Source organism: Schistocerca serialis, chromosome 8, assembly GCF_023864345.2.
Source record: "Schistocerca serialis cubense isolate TAMUIC-IGC-003099 chromosome 8, iqSchSeri2.2, whole genome shotgun sequence".
Classification (NCBI taxonomy): domain Eukaryota; kingdom Metazoa; phylum Arthropoda; class Insecta; order Orthoptera; family Acrididae; genus Schistocerca; species Schistocerca serialis.
In genome coordinates this window covers 305,462,855-305,485,360 of record NC_064645.1, presented here as the reverse complement: position 1 = coordinate 305,485,360, position 22,506 = coordinate 305,462,855, and the positions used below count along the sequence as shown (strand labels likewise).

At 41.7% G+C, this 22,506-nt stretch overlaps 1 protein-coding gene across 2 annotated transcripts in view; it reads right to left on the bottom strand.

Moving 5' to 3' along the window:
- The window catches only part of LOC126416057 (ATP-binding cassette subfamily G member 4-like), a 320,965-nt gene that overhangs the window by 15,152 nt on the left and 283,307 nt on the right, over positions 1-22,506 (bottom strand). For both annotated transcript variants that reach the window (XM_050083531.1, XM_050083530.1), the window contains 5 exons: positions 21,590-21,707; positions 9,061-9,250; positions 7,228-7,373; positions 5,634-5,872; positions 3,902-4,189 (listed from right to left, as the gene is read on the bottom strand). In XM_050083531.1, the coding sequence (XP_049939488.1) occupies positions 3,902-4,189; positions 5,634-5,872; positions 7,228-7,373; positions 9,061-9,250; positions 21,590-21,707 (981 nt within the window). The remainder of the gene's footprint in view (positions 1-3,901; positions 4,190-5,633; positions 5,873-7,227; positions 7,374-9,060; positions 9,251-21,589; positions 21,708-22,506) is intronic.

Genomic DNA, 22,506 nt, shown 5'->3' with positions numbered 1-22,506 from the left:
TTTTGCAGATGTTACTCTGTCTATGGCTTTGTCATGCAATTTCTAATTGTGAATGAACAGTAAGGACTGCTTGTGTCAAAGATCTGGAAATGACTTACCACAAAAAATTCAAAGTTAGGCTTATGAAACAAATATCAAGAGCTCAACTGGCTGTTCTATAAATAAAAAAAAAGGACCTTCAATGCAGTCTGCTTGTGTATTACCACATGGGCAGTGACAAGCAGCTCCTCTGCCAATATGCTGAAGGTCTCACCTAGCTATCCACAGACTGAAAGTACTCTCTGTCTCATGTCCACAAACAGATATCCATGGCCTTATATCACCACACACAGACACCTACTGCAGTATCCCAGTGCAGTACCCCTCGACAAATTGGCTTAGTGCACCACATTCAGCCTTCTGGCAACAGTCTCACCACAACTCAGCCACTGGAAAACAAACACACAAGACTCCATGTCTGCGACCGATAAACGTAAGCATATTTATCTGCCAACTAATGGAAAACAAGTCATAACACCACACTGCCAGTGTCATTCTAGGCAGCACCACAATCGTGGACCTATTACATGGGCTTGGCACATGCTGCCTGGAAATTGTTCATATATGCTTCCACCAGGCATGTATTTAACCAGCTGCCCGGCCCCAGCCAGCCAATCATTCCTCAAGTTCCAGCATGATTCATTCTGTGAGATCCAACATCAGCTATCTCCACAAGCAGCTAAACCAGCAATGCTGTTATTTGTAGCCAGGAAGGATTTTGCCTGCAGTACACTCCACGACCTGCTATGCCGTCACCACACAGCTGCCTCCCACCTGCTGACTGTGGCCTCACCAGACACCATCAGCCCTACATCCAATACACTTGGCTGTCACCAGGTGCACTGTGCTCAGTACCAATCACTGCACCGTGGGACCGAGCACTTATGAATACTGTGAGACAATCCCACTTCAGTGACCAAACATAGACTCTGTATGAACCTCCTTACTGGTAGATACAGTGTAACATTATTTCTTGTTGACTAGAAGGGAGTCTTTATTTTCCTATTACTCATGTTCCATGTTATTGATTTAATAAACTGTTGTCCATCATCACTAGTGGCAAATCAGTAAGTATTTTCCCCTTGTGGTCATGGACATAAAACTTACCACTACTCACATATCTAATGACAAGCCACAAAGTAGTGGTCCACTCATCACTCACTATCAGCCCGAACTCGAAAAACTGAAACACATACTCCTTCAGGACTTTGACCACATGTCTTTGATCTGTGAACTGAGGACTATCCTACTCAGTAGTCTGCTCCACCTTTCCAAAGTGGTTTTTCAAAATCCACACAACCTACACAATATCTTTCATCCTGCCAATGGCTTTCCAGCTCTCAATCCCCTGTCCCATATACTTGTGGGAGAATAAGATGTGAAACCTGTCCCATTCATCTCCCCAATAGCTCATATTCCAGTCTTATCACTGGCATTTCTTGCTCTATGAGAGGTAAGAAAATCTCTGAAAGAAGTCACACCTTATACGACATTTGCTGAAATCACAGTACATCATTACAAATGGGTATGATCATGAACATACTATCTACCAGATGAATGACCACTGACAAACTGTAACCAAGGGTGAACCAGACCACCAGTTATGCAGCACACCTACCACCTCCCTTCCCCCCTGTACCACCATCATCCCTCATAAAATGTATCTCTTTTATTTCTTGTATTCCATATTCCTCTATCTAATTCCCCCCCCCCCCCCCCCCTCCTCCTGTTACCATCCCCATTCCACTTTTCCATTTTTACACCAGCCTCATACCCATATTTTTCCACTACACCCACCCCACCAAACAAGGGGTTGCATTAATGCGACATTGGATCCATATTTGTGAGGATGGCGGTTCAAATCTCCATCTGCCTTCACGGGTGTACCCTTGGAGATTTCTTGGATGAAATGACTGGGTGAATCACATGGTGATGACAGGGGTAGTATGGGTAAAGGTGAGAAAGCCTCAACAAAACAGGAATCCTGAGTGTAGAGGCAATCAGTTCTTACATGCCCAAATTGAAGCTTGCAGTGTTCAGTTCCAGTTCTGCCCATTTAGGATCCATCGATACTCCAAATTAATAACCCATTGATAACCTTCCAGGAATTTATTTCCTCCAGCCTACCTTACCTTTTTTTCTAAATACATCCAGTGATATTAATGATATAGTTACCTACTATGCAATTACATCAGCTGTCAAATCTGATTCAAGCTTAAACATTCTCCCTGCAATGAAAGACTCCACCAATGTGATAGTTGAGTACATTCATTGGTTCACTGGCTGTCAGACACCTTCACCTGCCCTTCATAACTTCTTAGACTCCACTTATTGCCTGTCTTGTATATATTACAAACCTAACCACCCAGGATGCACCACACTGGAGTTTTATCCTTGTGCTCCCACTGAAATGATTTCTGGTCTCATGGAGTAGAACGTTCAGCCTACATTCTTGCATTAGGTGTAACATTTACTGTCTTCAACACTTCTCATCACTAACCCCCAGTATACCAATATCTGCCATATCTTGTTATGACTGAACACAATTTCTCCTAACATAATGCTCATCAAAAATTTATTATCTTCTTTACTATCAGCGTAGTGAATCTTCATCTTTTCACAAAATTTTTGTCCTTTGATGTTCAGGTTCACAAACAAATTTACAACAGTCTTAAAGCCTCTTATAACATTCCCTAGCACTAACTTGACCAGCGACTTTCTAAGTCTATTTCACACTGTCTTACCAATTAGGCAGTTCCCTGAAAGTGTCTGTTCCTGTTAAACCCATCACTTCCACAACAACCACTTCATCAAGAATAAATATCCCTCTGGTGCATGAATATCCCAATATGTTACATAAGCAAATCTCCTGCCATGTACTCTCATGTTTCTGGTGATTCTTGTAGTGTTATTACCCATCCACAAAGAGGAATTACCTTTTACAAAGATGACAGATTGCTACGCACCATAAAAATGACACACTGAGTAGCAACCTTTCATTTTCATAATATTGTTGATATTCTAATCTTGACTTTCCATTGTCTGAGGAAATATCATTTTAACACATTAGCACCCTAAACCTCAACAGCTCATATATATCTTCCCCTATAGATTCACCCACATTTCAAGATACCCTTAAATGCAGAATATCCTTCCCAGACTCTTTCTACTGCTTCTGAGCAGTATTTCACTGCCTTCCAAATCTTTATATCCTGCTTATAATCCTCTACTGCTTCTGAGCAGTATTTCACTGCCTTCCAAATCTTTATATCCTGCTTATAATCCCTTACTCAATGGTTTATACACTTGTGAATGATGCTGGTGAAAGATCTGCCTCATGTATGTTCTTGTCATCTCCTAATCTAGTTTTATAAAGAAAGCCTTGTCATGTATGCTGCAGTTATGTTCAAGCATTCTACATGGATCTACATGAAGGCTTTCCACTCTCCAGCAACCCCTCTTCCTTAAACACTCACTGTTTGTTTCTTAATTTCCTCTTGTGCGCTCTTTTTCCTCCTCCTTTCCTTTTACGGAACTATCTTTGTTTTTAATGGCCTCTATGTGAGCCACTTTTTCTTCAGTCTGTGTTCTGTGCTGCTACCTTCCAAGGTTCCTATGTTCATCAGCTTTTTATCTTAAGAGAACTGCAACTTTACTATACATATATCACAATAATTTCTGCTGGACCAATGGTGAGGGATACCACTAAAAATTATGAATGTCCAAGGAAGAACAGGAGACACAAGAAGATTTCCAGTGCTGTAATATTGGCTTGTGATAGTATTCAACCTGGTTCACAAATGGTTGTCAGAAAAATCAAGGCAAGCAACTGAAAAAATGTGCAGTTTACAAATATACTTACTGTGTCCATTCTTAGCTATGTCATTTGCAATATATGGTTGAAATAGGTTAATATTGGTCCCAGCAACAGATGTCGCTGGTTCGCCATTGGACTCCTGTGTTTGTCCATTGCTTTTCTCCAGATTTTTTGATTTATCCAGGATGTTAACATTAGAATTATTTAATTTCTCATCCACTCCTGCAATTGGTGGGAATGGTGTGCCACTGCGAATGTCATTTTTACCATTCCTTATTGCTGTCACCAATTTGCGAATGTTGTCTCCATATTCTCCACATGACACCTCAATTACTGTGAACAAAAGTAGTTATTGAGGATTATATGTGTACTGATGTTAAACACGCCATGTTATTAACAAAATTATGGATCTCAATCACTTGAAACAACATATTTACAAGCTTATATTCACTTAAAACAAAATACTTAAATTTAAAAGAATAATATTTAAGTTATGTAATGTAGTTATTTTTTGTATTAAATTACTCAGCACACAATAATAAAACCAGTTTGTTAACATATAATATAAGGGACAAAGTGACTTTTTCCACAAAAAAATAGTACTTTACAGTTGGAACATATGTAAATGTTACCACTCAAGGTAATTCAGTAATTTAGTAGAAAATTATATCTTTTTGGAAGTGACTATTTAAAATCCATATTTTACAAAATTCTGTATAAAAATATGTTATTTAACAAAACAATCTGTGTCCAACATTTTCCTCATTTTTTAAAAGTTATTGTTCTCCTTGAGTTTTTGTGAATACATAATTTTTCATTATAATTTCAGAAAGGTGTACTGTCAATAATGTATTAATCATCATGAAATGTTATTTTTCTGCACAAAGGTGAGTGTGGGCCCAAAGCAGTTAGTTACCAGTGGCTAATTGCAGCAGAAGTAAGAGTTTGTTGAAGTGAATAAATAGAGAAAATATATCCATATATTACTGTTGGATCTTTTTATTTTTAAAAGTTAACCAATGTTAGTTGTTAAAGAATTCAGCATTATGCAAAAAAGTAATGAAACCAGGATATCTGAAGCAAATATACATGAACAACAATGAACATCGTCATGTGGAGAGGAGGAATGTTTGACAATGAATACTATCTGGAACATTCAATTTTCTATTACCGGTATCACTACAAGTACAACATGGGTTTCTGATCATAGCCCTGTTGCTGCACAGTGGGGAACCCATATAGCAAAGCCATATTAGTTAAACTCCACAGAACAGCAACGTCTGGCAGCAGCACTAGAACCCTGACACATGTGGAAAGTCACATCTTGACCCCATTGGGTACCAACTCATCATACAAGTGTATCTTGCAAATGTGGGCTCTATAACAAAACTTCCACAGTGTGGGCACCAGCTGTTGCTTGTCAATAGTCACCAGCATCAGCCACCTTAAGGTGTTAAGGAATGGCCTCAGTGAAATACTCTGGAATTTACACAACTTGAACCAGTCATAGACCACAGAAACAGAATATTTAGTAGAGATAAGTGGTAAGACAGAACAGTTTCTAACTATAACGCTAGCTGTGATCAAAATATCACATCATTTTAATAGGATGAGTAAGTAACTGTATTTGGTCGTATCTCAAGACAGAACAATGAAATCAACAAATAAAAAATTGAACAACACACCAAGTTAATCAATTATGGCTTTGACTTATATGATTTTGTTGACAAATACTGAACAAATGTAAAAATTTCGTTTTCATGTAAACTGAACTTACTGAATGATGCTGGGTTGTGGTAGCTGGGACATGCAAGACCAAGATTTGCAAGGAAAGGCACCAGTTCCTGGGTGGAACCCTGGTAAACACACTGACCCTCAGCCAATGTATACAGATGGTCAAACATTTCAAAGAGCCGAGCACTCGGCTGATGGATTGTGCATACTATGGTCCGTCCACCACGAGCTAGTGATTTTAGAAGGGATATACACTGGAAGCATGATGAACTGTCCAGACCACTGAAACAGAAGGCATTTATACTTAGAGTAGGAATCATCTTGCAGCAACTTGATGAAATTATTTACTTACTTCAAAACTTAATCTTTACTACACAAATTCAGTATATCAACTTGTCCCACTCTCTTGGTGGTATGTGAAACCAGGAAGGAGCAACTGTTTGTGGTATCATCAAGTACCTGCACTAATCCAGATCACCCCCACATTCCCACTGTCTGGTCACAAAGGACCACTCCTCTCATGACTCAATACCTTCCCTCTCAAACTATGCCACGAGTCTCACTGAGACCTTCACAGACTGAAATTATCCTCTCCATACGGTCCAGATACAGATCTCCTGTGCCTTGTCTCTGCAGCTACCTACCACCTCCCACATATCTACTATCTGCACACAAAGGACCATTCCTCTCATGACTGAGAGTGGTTAGTAGCAATTTGTCCTTTCCATATTGTTGTTATTCGTTCCTGGGCGTTCCTTTAAGGTAGGTTTCTATTTACTTTCAAATTAATGGGGATTTCTCACTTATTGCTTTTTGTTGAAGGTTCTTTATCAGAGAACATAGCTTCGCTTTGAACACTAGACAGGGCAACAACGTTTACAGGAAAATTGTTTTGTGTCTTATGCTGAGTAAATCACAGTTTAGCTGAACCGGAAATTTATCCTCAGCAAGAGAAAACATAAAAGATTAAATGTTCTATTTATCCCGAGCAAAAGAAAACTTCTGGATCCCAAGGAATGTTATGCACATTGTTTCATCTATGTATGATCTTTAATATCTACTTTTGGTAGTAGTAGTTACTTTTGCTCATCTGAAATTACATAACAAGAATATTTGTGAGATTAAGATACAATATTTGCTTTGCTGTTCTGTCACTGGACGCATGCATTCTGGCATGTTCAAATACTAGTTAATGATAAAAGGAAGATTAACAAGAATGGAGAAGCCTCACTACATTAGTATATTAAAATGTGGGAATACATAAACTGACACTTGTTACCTTACTTGATTGGTTGCACATAAGCTATAGATGAGTATTTTTGTATATGGGCACTTGATTTACCACATTTCTCCATGTGCTGCTTCTTCTTGTGGATTTGGTCAAGTACAAGTTTACATTCATAAAATTATGAATCATTGTTTAGTGTCAGTGAAAATGTTGCTTCATGAAGTTGTTCAACATTGCACTGTAACAACTCTTTCCTCATGGATTTTCTCGAAGTAGTTTATTACAATTGTATTGTTATAATTTTCAAAGGATAACTTCATTTTAAGCAGAAATTACAGTATTTTGGTGTTGCTCTCCTAACAAAAATATCACACTAGAAAGTAGTACCTATGTTTTTACTGTATTGTACCTTGTTGGTTCATCAAAGAACATGATGGGTGGGTTGTTGACCAGCTCTAAGGCAATAGACAACCTCTTCTTCTGGCCACCAGACAGGTTGCTTGTCATTGTCCGCCTATGTTCATGCAGACCCAGGAGCTCCAGGATTTCTTGGATCTATAGACACACACATGAAATTAATATTTGACTTTTGTATGAAAACAGCGAGCTATTAATGTGTTAACACATTCCTAGGAATAGTTCTTGTTTCAATAAAACTCTTATGACCTCAAATGACATACACATACAAACAAAATAAATAATAACATAAAATATGTTATAGTCTATGTTTACTTTCTGTTAAAATAAGTTTTCACACAGTCTGAACGACCTAATTGCCAAATTCCACAGCATTTTACTATATAGAATTATATTCTGGGGTAACATGCCATCTAGTTGAATCATTTTCTTAACTTAGAAAAAAGTGCAATGCAACCAGCTCGATTAACAGAGTCTTGCAAATCTCTCTTTGAAAAGCTGTCATTCCTTCAATTTCCCTGTATTTATTTACTAAAAATTTTAAGTATGTTAGAAAGAATTAAAAAGACATCAATAAAAAAAAATTTAATACACATGAGTAAGATACGAGGCAAAAGAAAAAGTTATTTGTCTGGCCAATAAGGACATCGTCTTGTAAAACTTCCACTACAAATAGTGTGATGCAAATTTAAAGTAGTCTTCCACTGAATAAGATAAAAATAACTTCATCATTCTCACTTTTTGTAAATTTCTAAGGGCATTCTTGCTAGATCACTGCTTCTATTCCGTAGGAGAATTTTCAGAATATGTGAAATACAAGGGACTTGAAATAAGACAGTGCACCTGCTACAAGCCCTTTTTACAAAAAAAGCAAAACATTCACTTATTTGCTGAAATATAACTGTTTCTGTACTTTATGTAACAGTGTATGTATGTACGTGAGCACACATTTATTCACAATATTCATACTGTTTCCCAAAACCTGGAAAATTTTTTTGGATGAATAAAAACTAATGTAATTTCATTTATGTTTGCAAAACCTTATAATGAAGCAGGCTTAATGGCTTTATTACCAACAACCACAATTGCAACAACTGAGATTTCGAAACTCTTCATGTAACTAATATAGTATACTAGCGATAACCTCGACTGCACTAACATGTCAGCAGTTTTGGTATGAGTGATGGTGAGTAAGTAGGCTATTGTTTGTGCAATAATGTCAGCTGCTCTCATGTGTATGCCTGTTCAGGTAAGCATAGATCATGATGTGTGCCCTCCCCCAACTGTCTCAATGCACAACACGGTGGCACATGCAGTGTCACTGCCAAGCAGTGTGTGTGTGTGTGTGTGTGTGTGTGTGTGTGTGTGTGTGTGTGTGTGTGTGTGTGTGTGTGTGGAGGGACATGGACCTCTATACATTATACAACACATACATTATGCAACAAATTTAATAATTTTTTATCATCATTTATGTTCACTGATGGTAAAAAAAAGATGTTCTATCCTTTACTTCACCCTCTTCGTTTTTTTTTTTTTTTTTTTCTTTCTATGGTAGCCTACCATTCAGTGGTTTAGTTATGAAAACTTAAGAAAGAGAGTTACTTTTGTACTTGTAATATTAGTATGGAAATGTGGCTAATATTAACTTTTAATTACGTTTGTTGTGTTTAGTAATGACTTCAAATAAAAACACATTTTTTAAGAATATAGCTTGATTTGGCTACAGTACTAAATGCTTCAATGCAGCTGGCTACAGCACTAAATGCTTCAATGCCGCTTCTTTAAAATACAACAGCAAACAAGTTGCAGGGAGAATATTACTCACCACATCCCGTTTCTCATCACTGTTCATATCATTACCAAGTTTCAGGCCTGTTGCTACATTCATGGCTTCTTCAACTGATAAGTTTGCGTGTAGTTGATTGTCCTGCATGATGTAGCAAGAAAGCTTTCGGAAACTGCTCAGATTTCGTTCCTCACCATTTATGGTGATTGAACCTTTCATCCCAGAAGTCCTGCAAAATGAGTTCTATGCATAAACATGTAAGCATTTTAGATATGCATCATAACAGCCTTACTTTCATTATCCCCAAAACAATCCTCTTTAGTCAGTGTATTAATGTGACAATGTGTGTAAATTATTACTTCCATTCTTGTATAATAGTAAGTTGACCCAACTTAATAAATTTTTTACTTTATTTTATTTGCAGATTATGAGCACAGTGCTGAGAAATTTTGTACCCTTTCATACTCATAGAAGTCTAAGACTTTTTCAAAAATGCCTAGCTTCATTTTGAAACCCTGAAATTAAAAGTGGCTTCCACATTACTTCTTATTCAGCAGCATAAGGAAATCATGATGATTAGATTTCATTATGTCCTTAATATGTGTGTTTGATTTGCAAATAGATGTTGTCAAAGACATTTGAGTGTGGTCATTATCATAGAAGAAACCCACAGATTTTTTGCTGAGTCAGTTTCAGGTAACTCTGGGAGCTACTTATAAGTGCTAGAATATGATTTGAACAGATTTTACGAGATATTGTAAACTAACTGTGGTTCATTTTCACAATGCAAGAGGCCAGGTACCAGCCATTGTATAGCTTGCTTCAGGTTTATATAAACTGGATATGAAAATGAACAGGCACATCAGAAAGTAGTTTACAAGTTAGCAGCTAGCTGCCAATGGCAAAATATACTAGGGCACTGGGCACTGCGTTCATACTCATTCCTCTGTAGAATATAATTACCAGAGGGCACCAGGGACATGACAGTCTCTTGCTACATCTGGCCATTGCCAATCTTGATGCAGCTATCATAAAACACAGTCTTCTTATTAGTGTATTGACAAATAAAAAATTACTTTTTACATGCCTTTGTATGCATTCTAATCTCTCCCATATGAGACATATGATGATGGCTGCAGAACTGTTATGCAGTTTTATTTGAATGCTGTTTCTTTTTATTTACCTAATGGGGTTTCCCAACAAGCTGTGATGCCGCTTCCCCCCCCCAAAGATTCTCATTCAAGTTTTATGAGCAGCTCTGAACGAAGGAAGATTAGGGTTTTGACAGCCTGTCAACAATGAGGTCATTAGAGATGGAGCACAAGTTCCGAATGATTCAAGGATGGGGAAAGAAATCAGCCATGCCCTTTCAAAGGAACCATCCCAGCATTCGTCAGGAGCGATTTAGGGAACTCATGAGAAACCTAAATCTGGATGGTCAGTTGCAGATTAGAACTGTTGTCCTCCCAAATGCGAGTCCAGTGTGCTGATCACTGCACCACATCGTTTGGTCTGAGTAGCTGTGTTACATTTTTGTATGGGCTGTAACGATCTACTATGATCCTGAATATTTCATTCAATGTCTGATATCATGCCTAACTGCTAAGTACTCTAAATTCTGGAGCAGTACTCTAGAACTGATCACATTATGTTTTGGATGTACCAAGAAGGTTAATGAATGAAATCTACACTATGGATGTGACAGATCCATGTAGTCCAAGTAATGTCAATATGGAATGTCATTAACCTGCAAAACAAGTATTTCAGTAGTATTAATGACAGTGTAAGTGGATTTCATAGGAGTAAATGTCATTATTGTTAAAATCCAGTCTCTGCACAACATGGCTTTGAGGAAAGAGTAGAACTAGCACTAACTCATTGTTTGAAACATGTTTAACAGGATTCAGCTTGAGTGATCCAGTCGCTGTATCCCCTCTGCCCCATGGTGTGGTCCAGTAATGATCACCAGGGCCCACATGAGAAAGTTTGGAAGGTATAAGAAATATAGCCTGCACAGAAATCAACACTATATATTACTGTACGTACTGTCGCTCTGAGAGTAGCCCCCCCCCCCCCCCCCCACACTGCATCGGCACAAACCGTTACACAACTGTTTATTCCAAAACTGTCCTGTAACTAATATTAAATCAGAATATAAAAGCCCATTAGATTAGAATAATTAATCAATACTGAGATATTAGTACAATACTGTCGGCAGTTAATTATTTTAATTTGCATTTTTATTCAGATTTGTATGGTATATACAATATGAATCCATTCAGAAGCACACTGGGATGAGCGCCAGCCCTCACGCGAGCAGCAAGGCTACATAGATAGAGGGACCAACTTTGGTTGAATTCTCAGAAGGGCATGCCAGGCTGCAGAACAAAGCCATTCACTTGACCAGACTTCCCTTTTGAGTTGCCACCACTGGACTCAGGGCACCTCACAAGCAACAACAACATGGTACAAGCTTAGATTCGGGTTAAACAACCCTATAGCCCTTGCAAAACTCAGTCAGCCGTCATGTAAATGCTGTCTGACAATACAAAGATATATGAAATAACAAACTGGTGACACATGAGTATTTATTTTCCAATTACGAAGTAAAGTTTGTGGTGTAGTAACTCACTTTGAGTAGCATGCTTTGAATGTAATTTTATCAATCCTAAACAAAAACTGTGAAAAATGGGTCTTTTCCGGCAGTGGATTGGGGAAGACTCCAGTTTCACAACAGATGGGAGAGTTATTTTTTATCACCCTGTCAAGAACAAGTGAGCAAACACAGGTTATTTTTAACATTCAAATTATCTATCACTCTTCTTGCTAGTCTTCTTCCCTCATATTTTCAAATCAAAATTTAAATTTAGTTTACTGATGTGCATATGCTATTTGACTGAATGGACATTTTACATTACCATGTTGTTATTTTTTTAGTTACTGTCATGTTCTTAGTGTTTGTTTTAATTTTAGTACACCAAGATAAAGTCACATTTCCTTCAACACTAAGATTCCACAGTTCACATTACGAATGTCACAAGAAAGAAGAACAAAAAACATACTCTGTGACAAGTTGTACAGTGAACAGCTTAGACAATTGTGAAGCTTTAGAATTGGCTAATGTGCCATGGAATGTGCTAAAAGACCCTATTTTAACTGCTTGTTAAGATGTACCCCTGATTCATCTTCTCCAACTCTTTACACAGGAGGAGGCTGGTGCTGTCGAATGCGGAACATTACGTTCTGCATTCTTAACATTGTTTCTACTTTTGGACAAGAGTGCATAAAGAAAATATCGAATGAATTTACCAGGATAATTCTAAACCACTCTAGGAAGTAAATCGACGGTCACATTGTCGACAAACGTATTCCACAATGTTGACAGTTCCCCATTACACTAGCGACAGGCAGAATTGCATCGGCTGAGCGATATGTTTCTTGAACTGGTGGGGAATCTCGCGCTTCAAAGACACGCTGGCGCCGGCTGCCACCGCTTTGACTGGGAGCAAAAATACCTGGTATGGACCAATGACTTTTATTTGTATTTCTGTAACGATGACCTTCATCTACGTCATTACTCTACAACTCACACTCAAGTGCCTGACAAGAGGGCTCTTCGAACCACCTTCAGACTATTTCTCTGCCGTTCCACTCTGAAACAAAGCATGGGAAAAATGAACACTCACTTCTTTCTGTATGAGCCCCAATTTCTTCTTTTTTTTATGATAACCATTCCTCTCTATGTAGGTTGGCAACAATAAAATACGGGGGCTATCCACAAAGTACATTACGTTTTGGAATTAAAAATAAATAAAGTATTGGAAATTTTTTTATTATATACAGATGAAAGCCACACTTAAATACTACTTTTCTACATAGTTGCCATTTAAATTAAGGCACTTATCGTAGCGATGGACGAGCTTGGAAATTCCTTCGTCGTAAAATTCGGCCGCCTGCGCCTTCAACCACGTGGTTACCTCTGCTTAAAGCTGTGCGTCGTCATCAAAACGCTGCATAGCCAATCACTTCTTCATTGCTGGGAATAAGTGGAAGTCGCTCGGTGCCAGGTCGGGACTGTACGGCGGATGAGGAAACAACTCCCACTTAAAAGATTCGAGAACTTCACGAGTGGCATTTGCCGTGTGGGCCCGGGCGTTGTCGTGAATCAGCAAGATATTTGAGCCCAACTTTCCCCTGCGCTTGTTTTGTATTGCTCTTATGAGGTTGTGCAGAGTTTGACAATACCTTTGAGAGTTTATTGTAGTGCCTCTTTCCAGGAAATCCACAAAAATCACACCTTTTCTGTCCCAAAAGAGGTAACCAAGTGGTTGAGGGCGCAGGCGGCCGAATTTTACGACGAAGGAATTTCCAAGCTCGTCCATCGACACCGTAAGTGCCTTAATTTAAATGGCAACTATGTAGAAAAGTAGTATTTAAGTGTGGCTTTCATCTGTATATAATAAAAAAAATTTCCAATACTTTATTTATTTTTAATTCCAAAACTTAATGTACTTTGTGGATAGCCCTCGTATTTTCACGGCCAGACGAGAAAGTTGATGACTTGAGATTTCGTGAAAATATGTCGCGCAGCGATACACGCCTTTCTTTTAATGATTGCCTTTCCAATTCGTTTATCATATCCGTGACACTTTCTCCCCTATTCACGACAGAAAACGAGCTGCCCTTCTGAGAATTTTTTTCGATGTTCTGTGTCAGTCCTATCTGGTAAGGATCTCATACAGCAAGGCAATTACTCTAGGACGAACAAGCGTAACGTAGGCAGTCTCTTTAGTAGACCGTTGCGTCTTCTAAGAGTTGTACCAAAAAAGCGTAGTCTTTGTTTTGCCTTCCCCATAACTTTATCTATGTGGTCAGTCCACATACTGCTAACTCCACAGTACCGTCCCGCTGCAGTAGGTCCTATGTCGCGTAATGCTACAATTGGCTACACGAAAGGTGTAGCGGAATCACAGAAAATCCGCCGAGAAGTGGATGAGATTTCTGTAACGAATAGAAACTGTATACCCCAGATTCCGGAAGAGTGAGAGATTGGGGGGGGAGGGAAGTACCCCCTCTTGTGGACGCCTACGCTCTTAGTCTAAACCATTTGTGCATAAATTCAAATCTCGAGAGCTTTTGGATACCACCCCATGGATTAGAAAATGATATACTGTGAGTAGATAAGTTTCTGCTATTTTGGCAGCAAAGTAACTGACGATGGGAGAAATTGAATGCATATAAAAAATTAACTGCCAATAGCAAGAAAGGCTTTTCTAAAAACGAAAATAGATTTATTAACATCGAACTTAAATTTTTTCATTAATACTTCTATGAGTGAATGTATGCATGGAGTGTAGCCCTGTACGGAAGTGAAACGTGGATTATAAACTGTTCACACAAGAAGAGAATAGAAGCTTTTAAAATGCGGTGCTGAAGAAGAATGCTGAAGACTAGATGGATAGGTCGAATAACTAAGGAGGAGGTACTGGACCAAACTGAGCAGAAAATAGAGTTATGGCACGACTTGACTAAAAGAAGGGATCGATTCGGAGTGCACATCCTGTGGTATCGAGGGATCACCAATTCTGTAGTTGGGGGAAGTGTGAGAGGTAAAAACTGCAGCTATGCAAAGAGGAGAAAGCTTGAACGGGATACTCCAACGCGTAGAGCTGCATGAAACCAGTCTTCGGAATGGAAACCACAACTACACACACATTTATATTTTGCCATGATCAACTTGCAGATTACTGCCCGTGGGCAACAGACCTACATTTAGACTGCTTACACACCTGTCTGCTGTGTTTCGGCTTGACACGTGACATGTGGAATAAAAGCTATAAACATTGTCTTTACGGGCTATTCGAAGTGGAGCACACTATTAAAACGTTTCTCATTATTATCTGAAGGCAAGTATTAATTTTAAGAAGTGAGCGATGCACTGTTTTAGTATAATACAGTGAAGTGACAAAAGTCGCGAGGTCAGCGATATACATACATACAGATGGTGGTACTATTTTAAGGTATAAAAGGCCAGAGCACTGGTGGAGCTGTCATTTGTATTCAAGTCCAGCTCGATTATGGCCGCACGTCGGGAATGTAACACTCAACCTCGGAAATCGGTAGGGAATTCCATATTCCGAGATCCACAGTGTCAACAGTGTGCCGAGGATACCAAGTTTCAGGCATTTCCTGTCACCGTAGACAAAGCAGCGGCCGACGGCCTTCACTTAACGACCGAGAGCAGCGGCTTTTGTGTAGAGCCGTCAGTGCTAACAGACAAGCGACACTGCGTGACATAACTGCATACATAAATGTGGGACGATGACGAACGTATCCGGTATGACAATGCGGCGAAATTTGGCGTTAATGGGCTATGGCAGTAGACGATCGACGTGAATGCCCTTGGTAACAGCACGGCATCGCCTGCAGCGTCTCTCTTGGGCTCGTGACCGTATCGGTTGGACCTAGGTAGTAGAATAAAGAGCTGATGGTAGGGTTCGAGCGTGGCACAGACTACACGAAGCTATGGGCCCAAGCTGTCAACAAGGCACTGCTCAAGCTGGTGGTGGCCCCATAATGGTGAGGGATGTGGCCAGCCATTGTGGCCGAGCGGTTCTAGGCGTTTCAGCCCGGAACCGCGCTGCGCCTTCGGTCACAGGTTCGAATCCTGCCTCGGGCATCTATATGTGTTATGTCCTTAGGTTAGTTAGGTTTAAGTAGTTCTAAGTCTAAGGGACTGATGATCTCAGATGTTAAGTCCCATAGTGCTTAGAGCCATTTGAACCTTATTTTTGAGGGATGTGTTTACATGGAATGAATTGGGTCCTCTAGTCCAACTGAACCGATCATTATGTTCGGCTACTGGGAGACAATCTGTAGCCATTCATGGACTTCATGTTTCCAAACAACGATGGAATTTTTATGGATGACAGTGCGCAATGTCACTGGGCCACAGTTGCTCGCGATTTGTTTGAAGAACATTCTGGACAATTCGAGCGGATGGTGTGGCCACACACATTGCCGAATATGAATCCCATAGAACATTTATGGGACATGATCGAGAGGTCACAAAATCCTGCACCGGCGACACTTTCCCAATTATGGACAGCTATACAGGCAGCATGGCTCAGTATTTCTGCAGGGGGACTTCCAACGACTTGTTGAGTCAGTGCCACATCGAGCTGCTGCACTACGGCGGGTAAAAAGAAGGTATTAAGGGGTATCCCATGACTTTTGTCATATCAGTGAATGCGTAGCACTACAATTAACGTAATATCTAGGTAATTCCAATGTTATTGTGTGAAAGTGTAACACAGAACGTTTGAAATTTGGAAATTTATGGTAAGGTCTCATGGGACCAAACTGCTGAGGTCATCGGTCCCTAAGCTTACACACTACTCAATCTACACTACCGGCCATTAAAATTGTTACACCAAGAAGAAATGCAGATGATAAACGGATATTCATTGGACAAATATATTATACTAGAACTCACATGTGATTACATTTTCAGCAATTTGGGTGCATAGATCCTGAGAAATCAGTACCCAGAACAACCACCTCTGGCCGCATTAACGGCCTTGATACGCCTGCGCATTGAGTCAAACAGAGCTTGGATGGCGTGAACAGGTACAGCTGCCCATGCAGCTTCAACACGATACCACAATTCATCAAGAGTAGTGACTGGTGTATTGTGACGAGCCAGTTGCTCGGCCACCATTGACCAGGCATTTTCAATTGGTGAGAGATCTGGAGAATGTGCTGATCAGGGCAGCAGTCGAACATTTTCTGCATCCAGAAAGGCCCGTACAGGACCTGCAACATGCGGTCGTGCATTATCCTGCTCAAATGTACGGGTTCGCAGGGATTGAATGAAGGGTAGAGCCACGGGACGTAACACATCTGAAATGTAACATCCACTGTTCAAAGTGCCGTCAATGCGAACAAGAGCTGACTGAGACGTGTAACCAATGGCACCCCATACCATCACGCCAGGCGTTACGCCAGTATGGCGATGACGAATACACGCTTCCAATGTGCGTTCACCGCGATGTCGCCAAACACGGATGCGACCGTTATGATGCTGTAAACAGAACCTGGATTCATCCGAAAAAATGACGTTTTGCCATTCGTGCACCCAGGTTCGTTGTTGAGTACACCATCGCAGGTGCTCTTGTCTGTGATGCAGCGTCAAGGGTGACCGCAGCCATGGTCTCCGAGCTGACAGTCCATGCTGCTTTAAACGTCGTCGAACTGTTCGTGCAGATGGTTGTTGTCTTGCAAACGTCCCCATCTGTTGACTCAAGGACCGAGACTTGGCTGCATGATCCGTTACAGCCATGCGGATAAGATGCCTGTCATGTCGACTGCTAGTGATACGAGGCCGTTGGGATCCAGCACGGCGTTCCGTATTACCCTCCTGAACTCACCGATTCCATATTCTGCTAACAGTCATTGGATCTCGACCAACGAGAGCAGCAATGTCGCGATACGATAAACAGCAATCGCGATAGGCTACAATCCGACCTTTATCAAAGTCGGAAACGTGATGGCACGCATTTCTCCTCCTTACACGAGGCATCACAACAACGTTTCACCAGGCAACGCCGGTCAACTGCTGTTTGAGTATGAGAAATCGGTTTGAAACTTTCCTCATGTCAGCACGTTGTAGGTGTCGCCACCGGCGCCAACCTTGTGAGAATGCTCTGAAAAGCTAATCATTTGCATATCACAGCATCTTCTTCCGGTCGGTTAAATTTCGCGTCTGTAGCACGTCATCTTCGTGGTGTAGCAATTTTAATGGCCAGTAGTGTAACTTAACCTAACTTACGCGAAAGACGACTCACACACGCCCATGCCCGAGGGGGGACTCGAATCTACGACGGGGGAAGCCGCGCGGACCGTGACAAGACACCCTAGACGCTCGGATACCGCCCGGCAGAACGTTTGAAACACAGCTCTTTCTCTGATAAGTTTTTACATATTTTTCTGTGTAGTCAAATGCTCCACAATACTTCAACATTATAATCAAAACCTCATTGGTAAAAACACTACAATAAAAAAATTCTGTTTATTCTGACTTCAACAAACCGCCTGCCGACGAATTCGATCCATCAACTGATCGAAATGTTGGTTTTTATCTATCATGCGAAGACTATCGGTAAGCATGCTACAGCATGGGCTGCCTAATATGTTCCACAACGTCGCGCGTAAAAATGGGATTTCCGGGACTCATACCTGGGGTTCTATAAATAGCAGAACGGTAGGGTCAAGTATTTTGGATAGCCCCTGGGCTAGGGATCATTTGTATGCCAAACAGAAGGATCGTCTACTGTAACTACGCTACAGTATGGGGTCAAAATTTGAGTATGACACACACTTCCTCCAGCTTAGACAAATGATACAAATCTGTTGGTTATTTTTGCATTACGTGTCGTCTATGGTGCGTGTTAGGGGGCTTATTGAGGCAACATGTAGTTTCCGGGCGGATCCCGAGAAAACTCGAAAAACTTGGTTTTTGGGTACCAAAACTGAGCCGCGGATTCCAAGACCGTTATGCACAGGAAATCCTTAAGTTATATTCCTAAGATCCGGATATCGAAAAACCTTGAAAATTTTCTTGGTATCTTCTATCCGTTTCCGAGATACAGGTGTTCACTCTGCTTTTACACGTTAAATAAGCTCTTTATTATCCGGTGTGAAGCGAAAACGTAGTACAGAAAGTGACGTAAACTGGGAAATATGCTGTAAACTATAAAGTGTCTGCCTTATCATCAGAAGGGTTCTGGGAACCCCATGCTTTAGTACGGAAGCACATGCAAAATTTTTGTGCACGTAAAATTCGGGCTGAGAGGTAAAATTTGTTTTGCATTATGCTAGTTTCACTTAAGTAAACTATCAAAATTTTACTGACCCACATAGTTCTTTTGATATGAGTGACACGCCCTGGACGCGCCTAGTGGCCGCGAGGTTTAGGGCACCATGTCACGGATTGCGCGGCCCCTCCTGCCGGAGGTTCGAGTCCTCCTTCGGGCATGGCTGTGTGTGTTGTTCTTAGTATAAGTTAGTTTAAGTAGTGTGTAAGTCTAGGGGCCGATGACCTCAGCAGTTTGGTCCCTTAGGCATTCACACACATTTGAACATTTGACGCGCCCTGCTACAGCAAGCGAAAGAGGGGAACCTGCGGGAAAATGGTCCTATCGTAGCATAAAAAGGGCGAACATGTTCCTGTTTTAAAAGAGTCTGCCTGAAAAGTGGGGTACCAGCTGCTCGCTCTGCATTCTTCAGCATCTTTAAAAATTCTCCCATAAATTTGTGCATGTAAACATATTCGCGCTTTTTTATGCTGAGAGAGAAGTGGACTATGGTAGGGAGGAACAGACGGAAAAGTAATAAATGCTGGAAAATAGTGGATGGTGAATGTGGTTTAGAAAGAGCGAAGGAGGCAATTGGCAGTGTGAGAGAAAGAGAGGGACAAAGTGGCAGTGGAACACAGTTGGCAGTAAAAGAACAGTGCTAGGAAAAGAGTGAAGGAGACAGTGCCAGTGGGAGAGGAGTAAAGAGAAGGAGAACGTGGGAGCAGATGAGAGCCAGTGATAATGAGAGACGGAGTCGATGCCAATGACAACGATGGAAAGAGAGAGAGTGCAGTGAGAAGAGACGGCAGCACTGGGAAGGAATAAATGAGGTGGTAGTACTAAGAGGGAGCAAGACGCTGACAGTGGCAATGAGAGGAGGCAATAATGGTAGGGCAGAACAAAGGAGACTGTGGCTGTGAGAGAGGAGACAGTGGCATTTAGGGAGACACGAAGAGATAATGACAATAAGTTGCACTGAATGAGTGAGTAAGTATTAGCAACTGGGAGGAGATGTGCACGAGCGGCTTACGGCGATGGACTAGTGGGTGTGAGTGAATTACGCTACTGGCCATTAAAATTGCAACGCCACGAAGAAGACATGCTACAGACGCGAAATTTAACCGACAGGAAGAAGATGCTGAGATATATGCAAACGATTAGCTTTTCAGAGCATTCACACAAGGTTGGCGCCGGTGGCGACACCTACAACGTGCTGACATGAGGAAAGTTTCCTACCGATTTCTCATACACAAACAGCAGTTGATCGGCGTTGCCTGGTGAAACGTTGTTGTGATGCCTCGTGTAATGAGGAGAAATGCGCAAAATCACGTTTCCGACTTTGATAAAGGTCGGATTGTAGCCTATCGAGATTGTGGTTTATCGTATCGCGACATTGCTGCTCGCGTTGGTCGAGATCCAATGACTGTTCAGCAGAATATGGAATCGGTGGGTTCAGGAGAGTAATACGGAACGCCGTGCTGGATCCCAACGGCCTCGTATCACTAGCAGTCGAGATGACAGCCATCTTATCCGCATGGCTGTAACGGATCGTGCAGCCACGTCTCGATCCCTGAGTCAACAGATGGGGGCGTTTGCAAGACAACAACCATCTGCACGAACAGTTCGATGACGTTTGCAGCAGCGTGGACTATCAGCTCGGAGACCGTGGCTGCGGTTACCCTTGACGCTGCATCACAGACAGGAGCGCCTGCAATGGTGTACTCAACGACGAAGCTGGGTGCACAAATGTCGAAACGTCATTTTTTCGGGTGAATCCAGGCTCTGTTTACAGCTTCATGATGGTCGCATCCGTGTTTGGCGACACTGCGGTGAACGCACATTGGAAGCGTGTATTCGTCATCGCCATACTGGCGTATCACCCGGCTTGATGTATGTGGTGCCACTGGTTACACGTCACGGTCGCCTCTTGTTCGAATTGATGGCACTCTGAACAGCGGACGTTACATTTTAGATGTGTTACGACCCGTGCCTCTACCCTTCATTCGATCCCTGCGAAACCCTACATTTCAGCAGGATAATGCACGACCGCATGTTGCACGTCCTGTACGGGCCTTTTTGGATACAGAAAATGTTCGACTGCTGCCCTGGCCAGCACATTCTCCAGATCTCTCACCAATTGAAAACGTCTGATCAACGGTGGCCGAGCAACTGGCGCGTCAAAATAAGCCAGTCACTACTCTTGATGAACTGTGGTATCGTGTTGAAGCTGCATGGGCAGCTGTACCTGTACACGCCATCCAAGCTCTGTTTCACTCAATGCACAGGCGTATCAAGGCCGTTACTATGGCCAGAGGTGGTTGTTCTGGGTACTGATTTCTCAGGATCTATGCACCCAAATTACTTGAAAATGTAATCACATGTGAGTTCTAGTATAATATATTTGTCCAATGAATACCCGTTTATCATCTTTATTCCTTCTTGGTGTAGCAATTTTAATGGCCAGTAGTGTACTTGTGGGAGTGAAAGGTGAGTTGCGAGTTGCATGTTACGTAGAGCGCGAATATGTTCGCATACCAAAAGTCTTGGGAGAAATTTTAAAGGTGCTGACGAAGGCGGAATGAGACAGCTGGTACACCACTGTGTTTTGAAACAGGAGCGTATTAGCCTTTCTGTGCTCCGATAAGAGCATTTTTCCGCTGGTCGTATCCGTGGTCTGAGCAGCAGTGGGAGACAGAGCGGTGAGTACTGACTTGTAGCCGGTGAGGATGTTGAGGAGTGTGCTCTTGCCGGCGCCGGACGGGCCCATGATGGCCGTCAGCTCGCCCGAGCGCAGCCTGCCGCTCACCGACCGCAGGATCGTCTTCTCCTCTGCAACAAAAACGACTCCCGTCACAAGCTGTTGGTTGGTTGGTTGGGTTAAAGATTAAAGGGACCAAACTACAAAGGTCATCGGTCCCTTGTTTCATAAAAACACAGAGCACAGGGGAACTATCCACCAGTCAAGCGAAGCACTAAAAGAAAAACTCCAGGGGAAGAAAAGCCCCATGGGCCATTGTAAGACAACATGGAAAACAGAGCACAGCAACAAAAACAACATAGAGAACAAAGGCAGATGGAATTAAAACTGCACAGCAGAGAACTGTGGCTGGCTGATCACGAAAATAATAGGATGAGCCAGCCACTCTGCAACACGTTAAAACCTCCGGCCTAAAAGTTTAGGGCGGAGTCGAATCACAACACAAAACTAAGTAAAAGAGAGAGCTCAAAAGAGGGTGATGTTAAAAAAAAAATTTAAATGGACCTATAAAAGCCGCTTGCGCGAATAAAACTTAAAACCCGATCTGCCATAGAGACATTGTCACCTAAGAGAGATGATAAAGCACCCTGGAGATTAAAAGTTCGCCTGAGGGCGGTTAAAAGAGGACAGTCCAACAATATATGGGCCACCGTCATAAGCGCACCACAGCGACAATGAGGGGGGTCCTCTCGACGCAGCAGATGACCATGCGTCAGCCAAGAGTGACCAATGCGGAGCCTACAGAGAACCACAGAGTCCCTCCGAGAGGGCCGCATGGAGGAACCCCACACAGTCGTGGCCTCCTTTACACGCCGCAGCTTGTTGGGTACAGACAGGGTGCGCCATTCGTCGGCCCACATCCCAAAGACC